The sequence below is a fragment of the Apis florea genome, unplaced genomic scaffold (assembly GCF_048593485.1).
Source record: "Apis florea isolate Af1SG1 unplaced genomic scaffold, ASM4859348v1 contig_3367_pilon, whole genome shotgun sequence".
In the NCBI taxonomy this organism is placed as follows: domain Eukaryota; kingdom Metazoa; phylum Arthropoda; class Insecta; order Hymenoptera; family Apidae; genus Apis; species Apis florea.
The window spans coordinates 7,016,296-7,027,653 of record NW_028256746.1 but is presented as its reverse complement, the minus strand read 5'-3'; the positions used below and the strand labels follow the sequence as shown (position 1 = coordinate 7,027,653).

General features: G+C 23.0%; 2 protein-coding genes and 2 long non-coding RNA genes across 9 annotated transcripts; 1 reads left to right on the top strand and 3 right to left on the bottom strand.

Moving 5' to 3' along the window:
• Positions 1 to 6: 6 nt before the first annotated feature.
• LOC116414986 (uncharacterized) lies at positions 7 to 5,369 on the top strand. Its single transcript, XR_004225544.2, has 3 exons — positions 7 to 205; positions 534 to 593; positions 4,925 to 5,369. It is a non-coding gene; the product is annotated as an uncharacterized LOC116414986 (long non-coding RNA).
• Positions 2,351 to 5,000, bottom strand: LOC147657037 (uncharacterized). Of its 4 annotated transcripts, XR_015293354.1 has the most exons (4): positions 4,736 to 5,000; positions 4,363 to 4,577; positions 3,560 to 3,745; positions 2,351 to 2,620 (listed from the first exon to the last, which is right to left on the bottom strand). It is a non-coding gene; the product is annotated as an uncharacterized LOC147657037 (long non-coding RNA). The 4 variants fall into 4 exon arrangements; XR_015293353.1 differs by lacking the exon at positions 3,560 to 3,745; XR_015293356.1 differs by lacking the exon at positions 3,560 to 3,745 and having other exon boundaries at positions 4,412 to 4,577.
• A 359-nt stretch (positions 5,370 to 5,728) lies between the features above and the next one.
• LOC100872859 (uncharacterized) lies at positions 5,729 to 8,696 on the bottom strand. Of its 3 annotated transcripts, none has more exons than XR_015293352.1 (11): positions 8,340 to 8,696; positions 8,180 to 8,245; positions 7,713 to 8,007; positions 7,460 to 7,599; positions 7,226 to 7,385; positions 6,920 to 7,164; positions 6,683 to 6,861; positions 6,372 to 6,615; positions 6,111 to 6,294; positions 5,909 to 6,043; positions 5,729 to 5,840 (listed from the first exon to the last, which is right to left on the bottom strand). XR_015293352.1 is itself a non-coding variant. In XM_086912213.1 (11 exons), the coding sequence occupies exons 1-11, from the start codon at positions 8,433 to 8,435 to the stop codon at positions 5,792 to 5,794; spliced, it is 1,779 nt and encodes a 592-aa protein (XP_086768339.1). In that variant the 5' UTR covers positions 8,436 to 8,696; the 3' UTR covers positions 5,729 to 5,791. The 3 variants fall into 3 exon arrangements, 2 of the variants coding, with proteins under 2 accessions (XP_086768339.1, XP_086768340.1); XM_086912213.1 differs by having other exon boundaries at positions 6,125 to 6,294; XM_086912214.1 differs by having other exon boundaries at positions 6,125 to 6,294; positions 8,180 to 8,283; positions 8,340 to 8,585.
• LOC100872739 (uncharacterized) lies at positions 8,697 to 11,137 on the bottom strand. Its single transcript, XM_031918780.2, has 4 exons — positions 10,912 to 11,137; positions 9,368 to 10,498; positions 9,146 to 9,281; positions 8,697 to 9,051 (listed from the first exon to the last, which is right to left on the bottom strand). Exons 2-4 carry the CDS (start codon positions 10,462 to 10,464, stop codon positions 8,845 to 8,847), a joined length of 1,440 nt encoding a protein of 479 aa, XP_031774640.2. The 5' UTR covers positions 10,465 to 10,498; positions 10,912 to 11,137; the 3' UTR covers positions 8,697 to 8,844.
• Between the last annotated feature and the right edge of the window lie 221 nt (positions 11,138 to 11,358).

The window sequence follows — 11,358 nt, the reverse complement described above, 5'->3', positions numbered from 1 at the left end:
AATATCGTATGCAAAGCAATCATACGCAATATAGTCATTTATAAATTGTGCTTCCTAAATATAATGTCTTAAATATCTCTAATTTTTTAAATTAAAAACTAATTATAATTTCAAATATTGTATAATTATATCAAATATTGTATAATTATATTTGATCAAATATCAAGAAAAGGAAAATATAATTAATTTATTTCTAATAAGATTGGTAATAATTTTAAATTACAATTTACTATTATATTTCTAGTGAAATATCTATACTATTAATTTGATTTATTAAATTATATTAGTCATCATATATTAACAAAAAAAACATGTAAAATTACAAAATAAAATGAAATTTATTTTAAATAATTAAAAATTTTTTATATATACATAATATTATTTGATAATTAGAATCTAAAAATATTAGTTTTAACTTTAGAAATTTATGCTATTATATTAAAAGTTATATCATAAATGATTAATATAATATTATAAATAGTCTATATTTTTAAAAATATATATTAATTTTATATTAATTTTATACTATTAAGTTCGTATGCAGTCACTACAAAATTGCCATGGGGGTAAAATGGCTGGCAGTGACACATGATGTAAGTAACTATATAGATAGTCTTAAAGAGTTTAGAGAGTGATGCTATGCTATATGAAAGATCTTTAAAATGTGTTGACTTTATTAACTTTTGTGATTAAATTGAATATAATTCAATATCATCATTTTCAATTGTAAAGAGCACATCAAATAATTTTTAACGCAATCGATATTTCAGATCATAAAATCAATTCCCGTTAAATATTAGATCTATCCTATATCTCATTTGTGGTTATGTATAGAGAAATCACTATTTATTATATTTATTATATAGTTAAAATTATATAGTTATATAGTAAAAATAAAAATAAAAATTGACTTTTTTATTAACAAATATTTATTGTCGATAATATAAAAAACTTCCGCATATCGAAAAGATGGTGCCACTAATCAAAGACCATTAATAAGTTCAATTTGTTGTCGATAATAACATATCACAAGTTTTTTAAAGAAATAATAATGCTGATTAATTGTTTAAAAAAAGATTATAAATTATTTTTAATTTATATTTCTTTATAATTTATTTTTGTATTCATATCTATGACATATGTATATTTTATATATATTCCTATATATAATATCCTATAATTTATTTTTCCATTATATATATATATATTTATTTATATAAATTTATATTTATTTATATTTTTATATTTTCATACATATACATATATTTAATTTCAAAAAAATGTGATAATTTAAAAAGATAATTATATAAATAAGCAAATATTTATAATTTTTTCGGAGTTATTTTTTTCTTATTATGTAAACTATACGTTTATAAATATAATTTATCATAATCTTCAAATAAAATTATTTATGATATTACATTCCAATTTTCGAAACGGAAACGTCTTTTTGAGTTGTATTAGCTTATATGATATCACAGTTAATATATCATAGATTTAACATCTTACGTTGTCTGATGCTTATATGTTTTATAGATCCCACGAAGCAATGAAAAAATTTGTTAATTATATATGATTTGCTATCGTGTATCATTATATACTAAAAATTAATAAAATTATTTGAATTGCATTTAAAACATTAGAAACTCAAAAAAAAAAAAAAGAATAAATTAAAGAATAAAGAATAAAAAAATGCAATGTTGTTATATAATAATATAGCATTGATTTTTGATTTTTCAATTAAAAATATATGTCAATGCTTAATATACGTGAATTTCACAATATAAAAATTTTTAGAAACTTAAAATTATTTTAATTTATGAAAGAAAACAAATATAAATAAGGAAAATAAAAGGTAATTAAAAATATTATTCTGTATAACATATTGTTTTTAGCAACAAAAATATTAAATTCTATTTATTACGAAAGATAATCGAAAAAATTTCATATTCTATATATATATAAAAAATAATTTCATTTGAATATTGATAATAAGACAATAATTCAATAAATTAATAAATTTCCGTAATTTTAAATTTATATTTTTATTGTCGATAATCGTTGAACGTAGCAGCGTCTACAAAGAGAGCAACTCCATGACAGTGTCTATTATAACCATACTGTCGATGGATAGCTCTCTTTATAGCGCGCGCCTTTCATCGTTGTTCTTCATTTGAAGTTTTGCCTTGTTGCATCTAATATCCTAAAAACTTTAAATTTTAAGCAATATACATTTAATATATATAACATTGTAACAAAAAAATTGCATAATGAATTTCAAAAAATAAACCATAGATAAACATGTTAAAATATAAAATTTTAGAATATTATTCATATAAAAGAAATTTGATTCATATAGCTATTTATATTTTATTGAATGTTAACAAGAAATCCGGATATGCAAAAGAAAATACTAAGAGATAGAAAGTATCGCCGTAATGGAATATAATATGAGTATAGTAGCTTTGCTTGTTATCAGGGAGGTGCGAGCAACTTCTTCCTCTTTAGCGTTGCCACCTGATTGCGCGGTAAACATAACCTCCGTGCGTTAGCTCGTGCCATGAGTTGTTAACACTTCCTTTTCTTCTTCATTCTGATGCATACGTTCAAATATTCAAGCCTAAAAATACATTAAACTGCAAATCAAGATTTAATCGAGCGATTATGCAGTTTAAAGATTACGATATAACTTAGTAATAAATTTTAATGTCAAAACATATAATACGAAGAGTCAAACTTTGAATTGATCGATAATTCTATCAATTCGAGATAAGTTTAAATAATTCATTGTACTGATAATTGTTATCAAATATCACTTAGTGGAAATTTATAATTATTTTATAAATATTCTTTAATTTAAAGAATTTAAAAAGAACTAACAAATGCTTAAATAGAAAATTGAAAATGTATAAGATTATAATATGATTTAAATTATTGTAGATTATTAATACTGTAGTAATAATAAATAATTATGTTTGTAATTATATATCTTATTATAATCCACAAATAATAATTTTTAAATAGAATAAAATAAATAAAAATGAAAATTTTTCAAAATAGAATCAAGATAGAATATAGTATTTTATTTTATTTGTTCAGATGGTATTTTTCTAATTCTAAACAACTACTTAAATAAATATTTCGTTGGACTGAAACATTTTAATTATATTATATATTAATTATTATAATATATTATAATATATTATGATTATATATTTTAATTATATTTATATTTTAAATATTTTTTTTTCTTTTTAATATTACGTATATAAATATTACAATTACAATCAAAATTGTAATTATTAAAATAAATTTGAAAATCAATAAACATTAATTTTATAATATTTTAGTTATAATCAATAATAATAATATAAGAATGTGTTACTTTAGCTATAAAATAATAACAATCTTTTAATTATATTATAAGTTATAAATAAGCATGATATCATAACGAAATTTATTATATATTTTTTTTTCGTTATTTTTCAAAAAATTTCTTGTACAAAAGAAAACTAGATGAAATTATATAATGAAACGAGCATCTTTAATAATTACTTACACATGTATCATATCCTTTTTTTTAAAATACTCTTCTATTACCCAAAGAATCAATAAAAACATACGTTTATTAAATCTGACGACAAATATCGAATATCACCTTTGAGAGAAGCCACCGATTACATTATCAGTAGACAACGCGATAAAAGCGATAACGAGTTGGCTCGTACAGGTATTACCAAAAATCCTAGAATTTTTTTATATAGTATAAGTAAACTATAAATTAAGTATAATGATGAAATAAATATTGAATATTAATTCAATCCTAAAAAAAATTTTTTAAAAAAATAAAAAAGAATGAAATCAAATCATATATACTGATCCCCTATGCTTCATCGTAGCCTATTTACCAACTTTAATGAGTTTCACGTTATCTTCTTAATTGCATGTCTATTTGTAAAAAAGCATAGTTATTAACAAGCCAACATGTAAAATATATTTTACTTATAAAAATTGAATATTTAAAAAATATATGATTCCGAGATTTTTTCTTGCTAATATTGTAATCTTCTAAATAAATATAATATATATTTAATTTCATTATAATAATTGTAACAATATTAATGTCAATGTTCTGATATAATCGTTAATTAATATTATTTTATAATTAACTGGATAAATCCATTCAGTTCATTTAATTCTATATATTTTTTATGTTATATACGATATTTTATGAAAATAATATCATTAAGATGAAAATAAGATGAATTTATAAACACTAATTGAGGTTTTCTAATATGCGATGTTTTTGTTTATCAAAAATTTGTTCTAAAGACAATGTCACGGAACGAGTATCTTAAATACCTGAAAAATTCAACAACGTTATCGGGGTCGTTGTAAAATGTTTCATTACCAATGCCCATATGTTACATAATCATTATTTCAAGCGTGAAACCAACGTCGTGTATTCTCTACTAGCAATATCTCTGGAATTTACACATGAAAAGACCTCGGCACGAAGAATTTCAGCTGTAAATACTTGAGGTCGCAGGAACTTCAGCGGCAATGGATATGAACGCCTTCAACGAAACAAGATTTTTCTTTTTTCTAAATTTTCTATATGAACAGCTTTCAAATATATTCACTAATTTCAATTTTTACGATTTTTATTATAACAATGAAAAAACACTAAATTGATTTACATGAAGATAAAGTTCGTAGCAACTCAACGACTTACCTAATAGGTACCCCTGGTTTCAAAATCATAACTGATCACGCTAGACTTCCGGATGAACATACATTCCGCTCAAAGCTTCTTTTCGATACACGTTATTGTATGAAAAAAAAATATATACAGGGATAGTGAAGTCATGAAAGGGACGTATACTAATGAGAAAGTTAATAACTGACGAACAACTCTTTACAGAACAAACGAACGAAGAGGTTCAAGAACGAGTGACGTGGATGTCTCTCCGGTTCGACTCATATACTCTACCTGTGCTGATCTGACGTCACGGGTATGCTTCTTATCAGGTAGAAGCGCCAACACCTGTAAGCTCGCACCTGTATGCTTGAGCTTACCACCAATTGGAACGCCCTGAGCTGAATTTTCTTATGAAAGATATTTCTATACTCAAGACAATTAATATTCATTTAATTCATTTAACTCATTTACTTAAGCAATTAGTTGAGAATAATACGAACTTTATCAGAAAATCTAGTTCATCAAAAGCTTTTAAGGAAAGTTCTAGTTTTAAGTCGTATTTAAGAATATAAGTTTCGCATGAAATATAATTAATGAAATAGTATTTAATTCTAAAGTTTTTTTTATAGAAAAGGAAGAAAATAAAAAAAATAAAAAAGAAACTATACTTGACCGTCAATTCATTTTTTAAAATCTTTGGAAAAAAATAATTATAAATCCATGGATGTAAAACTGACGAGCGATATCAATAGCAAGAGTTAATGCTGTGGTTCAGAGTAAACACAGGTTCTATAAAAAAGAAAAGAAAAAAAAAATAATAAAAGACAGAAACGGAACCGTTGCTTTGACGATGTCACGCGCGTTTACGTGGTGCGTTGCACCTTATCTCGTATCCTAGTTACATCATCGTACACGATTTTGTAGTTCTTACACAATTCCGATCGGAAGGAAGAATAGGCATCGCTGATCAATTCATGATTTACTAATAAGATCATGTTTTATTTCATCATGATAAATTTTTCATCGTTTAATTAAATTATATTTTATTTTAGAATAATACACATCGTTCAAAAAAGTTTTTGATTTTAATTAAATTGTAATAGTTGAACGACTGCCAATAGGAGCTGATGATTTGCTCCTAAAAAAAAAATTTATATAGTAATTCTTTTAATAATTTTTGCATTTTGATTTATTATTCATAAATACCTGTAGGCTTCATAAAAAATTTTTCTGACTTCCTCAAACATTTGTTTATAAGTTGCAAGATCGGCAACTTTGTCTTTTTGTACAGCATCTAATCTAGCTTTTAACGCGAGACATTCTTCTTGTAATAATTCCATTCTATTTAAAATTTATCAAAAATTATTAGATAAAACTTAAATATTTTAGATAATTTATATTTACATGCCTTCTGTTGCTTACTTAAGTCGCATTTGTTCTGTATCCATTAATTTATCACTAGTTTTTGATAATTTTGGTAATTTTGTTCTATATCCAGTATCGATCTTAACAATTCCTATTTTCTCTGTCTCCAATTTTCGAATTTTTAACTCTAATTTTGCCGATTTGTGTTTTTCATTACGTAAGATATTCTACATATACATATAATTCATCTGATTAGAAATTCAATCAAGAGATAAGGATACAAATAATATTGTAGAACACTCACAGAAAGAATATCAGCGTCATTTTTTTCTTTATCTAGTCGTCTATTAAGTATTGTTATTAATTCCAGCAATCTCTTTCTTTCAGCTTCAGCGGCAAGAGCTAAAGTTACATACTCGTTAGGTTCACATGTACTTCGAATAGTATGAGGAGAAGTATTATTGTTAAAAGAAGTATTATTTAAGAATATTTCCGGTTGCATAATTTTTCGAGATTTTATCTCCCATATATTGGGGACCGTTCCGTTCCTAAAATAAATAACACATTTCTATAAAAATCTGTTTATACTTTTTATTTTTTTTAAAAATAGATCACTTTAATTTATCTATTTCGATTTCTCGTTCTTCTAATTTTTTACGCAATCGATCAATTTGAAGTTGTGCTGACTGTAAATCATTTTTCAAGTTCGTGTATTCACGTTCAATCTTCTCTGATTTGTTTCTTGTATCTGTCTCGCGTTCTTCATGTTTTATTTCGATAGTTTTAAGCTGATTCTACAAAATTCATTAAATATAAAGCAAACGAATAATTTCAACATCATCGAATACTTACGTTGAGTGTCTCAATTAAATGAATATCGTGAGATCTTTTTTCATTTAATATAGCAATATTTCCTTTTGCAACATTCAACTCATGTTCTAATACTTTTATTCTTGCTCTTAAAGCTTCTAATTTTCTTCTATATTCTTCAACAATGACTTCCGTTTGTCGAAGTTGTTTTATTGAATCTTCAATTTGACGCCGTCTTTCTTTTTCAACATTTCGAAGATTCTCAAAATTTTTTCGTTCTACGGTTACTAAGAAAAAATATAAATTTTATAAATAGAAATCTAAAACTTAGAAATTTTATTTTAATACCAATAGATGTTTTTTGCGTTCCTTCATATTCCGATAATTTTGATTGCAGTTCAGTTATTTTTTGGTGTAATAGATGGATTTGTTCAGCTCTTCCACGCCATCCGAATTGATTCGGTAAATTATTCAAATTTATATTTTCACCGACTTCGCTATATAATAACTACATTTGCAGCTTTAAAACTATCTTTTTCATTTTTTTTATACAATTTCCAATAAGATATTTAAATAAAATACCTTATTCAATTTATTAATTTCTTGTTTAAGACTAGTGCAATTATTTTTAGATTCATATAGTTTTGTTTGAGTTAATTGTAATTTTTCAAGTAAATGTTTCATTCGATCCTCATCTTCCCTCGGCAAATTATTTTTGGTACCTTTGTCAAGGATACCATCCTGTATCTCGATCATAATATGATGGAATAATGATAGAGGAAAGTAATAGTGTAAAAATGTTGTGTGCAGTTGAAAAATCTTTAATATAACTCACTCTGTTGAGAGGAGTCATCAGTTTTTAAATGCCTTCTTTCGTGTCGCTCATTTTCTAATTCTGTTTCTTTATTAATTAAATGAATTTCAAGATTTTTACATTTAGATTTAAGAACTTCAATCTCTGCAGTCTGTTCTCTACATCTTTTGCTAAGCTCAATAATCTTTGCAGTTGCTATTTCATTTGGTTTTCCTAAAATTATTGATTGTCCATTTTCTGCGATTCCTTTTTTTCGTACTTTTTCTTCCATTTCTTCAAGTGCTCGTCGCAAACAACCATTTTCGGTAATTAAATCCTATTATATTTATATATAATAAAAATTATTCATATTTAATTTAATTTTATATAGAATTTATATGGAATTTTATAATGAAATTGAATGAAATTATTTTATATAATCAAAGTATTACATGATTATTATTTTCAAAAACAATTATAATTTCATAAACAGAATTTATTTCGATTACCTGAATTCGATTCTTCAAAAACAGATTTAATTCTTTTGGAAAAATAATATGATCAGGTAAATTCTCCTAGGGCATATTAAAAATATCATTCTTTTCCGTATATTCTACGAATATAATTCAATTATAAAATACGTATTATAACAATTTAAGAATTAAGTACCTCTGTTAATTCTTTTGTCCATGGAATCATCGCTTCAAAATCTAAAGAATTATTCATTTCATCTTGTATTTTATATATTATTTCTGATTTAGACATATTTCGTATGAATATTAAGTTATTAAAATTTTTTTCTAACCTCCTTTAATATAAATTAAGACAATTTTTCAGTTTTAATATACAATACTAAAATTGTCATTAAAAAATGACATTTTTTATCTATGAACTGCATATAAATTTTATAACAACGTATTGTTATGTAAACATATGAAGTTTAAAACTTTTGTTCTGATAAACATCCAATAAATGAAGATTTCATATACATGTTAGGTTAATAACATAAATAAACTGTACAACTTCTAGTAGATAAATTTTTTATCTATATTATCCAACATATGAATGTTTACAATTAAAAATAAATCTTGATTACATAAAAAAGCTTAATTCTAAATGTCAAAATAGGGAAATAATGAAGTTAAAATTTAAACATTTATTTCAAATTAATTGATTATGTTTTTTTCATTCGCATATTTTGCTTTCCTTTATTTCCAGCATGTTTTTGAATGTTTCTGTTATTTCCACCTGCTAATTTTCCTGCCTTTTGTAGAGCATGCAATTTAAAATTTTTAACAACACCTACTTTTTTGTTGCTTCCAGAATATTGCACATTTATCCTTCTCCCATTAATAAATGAATGATTGAGTGAAAGTGCTTTCTGTTAATAAATAAGTATAATAATATGTAATTATGTATACATGAATTATGTATACATGATTGATTCTAATATTTAAAATAAATGAATTACATACCTCATAATCTGTATTATTGACCAATTCAATGTAAGCAAATCCACGTGCTGTGTTTGCATCTTTCTTAGGTATCCTAATATCAACTATTTGATTGACTTTAGTCAAAAAATGTTTTTTAAGTTCCTCATTAGTAATACTAAAATATAAAAATATAATAATATATATAAAATACTATATATATATATATAAAGAATTTATTTAATATTTAATACATGTTCTTACTTATATGGTAAATTTCCTACGAAAAGAACATATCTTTTCTTTTTATTTTCTTCCTCTGCATTTATAGATTTTCCTTTCTCTTTTAAATCTTGTATACTACTTTTTTTAATTTTATTGTTTTCATGTTGCTTATTATTTTCATTTGTTTCATTTTTTTCTTCTATATCATCATCATCATCATCATCATCATCATCATCCTCATCCTCATCCTCATCCTCATCCTCATCATCATCATCATCTTCATCCTCATCATTATTCTCTTCCTCTTCTTCATTTTCCTCATCTTCCTCATCATCATCCTCATCATCATCATCATCTTCTATATTATTTTCATCTTCATCTTCATCCATTTCAATTTCTTCCTTATCTTCATCACTATCATTATCATCATCTTCATTTTTTTGTTTTAAAGATGTTAATGTCTTATTTTGTTTAACATCTTTATTCTTATTCTCATTTGACTTAATTTCTAATTTTTCTTCCAATTTTTTTTTCTGTTCAGTGCTTTGTAGTTGTTTCTTTTTAACAAGTTCTATTGATTTTTCATTTTTTATATTTTCTATTTCTTTTTTTATAATTTGTTTAGGTTTATCTACTCCTTCTTCCATTCTTAATCTTTTTTTAAGTGCTGCTAGTTTTCTCCTAGCACTTTTTGTAAGATTTTGTCGAGCTTCTATTATTTGAATTTTTTTTTTTATTTCTTCAACAGATAAATTACGATTTATTTCATGCTTCATTTGCCTATTTGCTTTACGCTTCTTACGATATTCTTCTCTTTTTTTTAACATTTCTAATTTATTCTCTTTATTTGATATCTGTTTTTTATTTTTTTGTGAATTATTTTCATTTATTTCTTTCATATTAGAACCTTGAACAGCTTTTGAATCATAATTTTTTTTCTTTTCATTTTTGAACTTTTTTGATATATCCTTTTTAACTTGTTGATTTGTTTGTCCATTTTGTATTACTCCATTTTCTAATTTCTTTTTTTTATGATTTTTATTAAAATTTCCTGATATTTCTGTTTTTTTTTCAATTGCCTCAAACTCACTTGCTGATCGTTTTTTCATGTTTTTAACCATATTTGCTTTAGTCATTATTATATTATTTAATATATATTATATAGATTTACTGTAAATAAGAAATAAAAAGAAATTAAAAATGTAATTTTATGAATATTTAATAATAGTTTGTAATAATAATTAATAATAGTTTATAATAATAATTAATAATAATTAATAAATTTTATTTAAAATAATAATTTTAAAGTAATAAATAATGTTTAAAGTAATAAATAAATTGTTAACTTTAAAAAATATAAGTTCAGTATATATTGCATATAATTTAATATTTTACGTGTATAATTGTACTATTAAAATTGAAATTATTGTTTTAAATTTACTTTTTTTTTACATCTATTTTAATTAATATAATTTAATATTTTTATTGATATTCATTAATTATTTTATATATTAATTATTATAAAGTAACATATATAAAATAAATACGTATTTTTTTAATTTTATAATATTAAATTAACATACCTTTCCAAACGTGGTCGCAGATATAATTTTTGAGGTTAACTCTAACACGATTCTCGTATTCGTGTATATATAAGTAAAGAATAAAGATGTACAATTATGATTTCGATTCGTGTTATGACGCATGCGCATAAATTTTTATTATATTTTATTATATAACATTCTATCCTAAAGTTTACATTTTATAAAAAAATATAATTTTTTAAAATGCAGAAATAACATAATGAATAAAACATAATATATGTGCAATATATGTTATTAATTTAATTAAATAAAATAAAATTTTTAAATTATTTCAACGTCATTTCCGTTATATAGAACGTCTGATTTCATATTTTTCATTTAAAAATAAAAATAATTTTTTTATTAATTATAATAATTATATTATAATTAAATTATATAAAATTTTTATACAAATAATATAATTAACAAAGTCATTGCTATATTTTT

What these genes read in the sequence shown, in the direction of transcription:
- LOC100872859 (XM_086912213.1), bottom strand. Translation starts at nt 8,435, where the DNA reads ATGTCTAAATCAGAAATAATATATAAAATACAAGATGAAATGAATAAT. An exon ending in AACGCAAAAAACATCTATTG is followed by an intron (nt 7,165 to 7,225) that starts GTATTAAAATAA and finishes ATTTTTTCTTAG; the next exon opens with TAACCGTAGAACGAAAAAAT. An exon ending in ATCGAAATAGATAAATTAAA is followed by an intron (nt 6,616 to 6,682) that starts GTGATCTATTTT and finishes TATTTATTTTAG; the next exon opens with GAACGGAACGGTCCCCAATA.
- LOC100872739 (XM_031918780.2), bottom strand. Translation starts at nt 10,464, where the DNA reads ATGACTAAAGCAAATATGGTTAAAAACATGAAAAAACGATCAGCAAGT. An exon ending in GTAGGAAATTTACCATATAA is followed by an intron (nt 9,282 to 9,367) that starts GTAAGAACATGT and finishes TTTATATTTTAG; the next exon opens with TATTACTAATGAGGAACTTA. An exon ending in TCAATAATACAGATTATGAG is followed by an intron (nt 9,052 to 9,145) that starts GTATGTAATTCA and finishes ATTTATTAACAG; the next exon opens with AAAGCACTTTCACTCAATCA.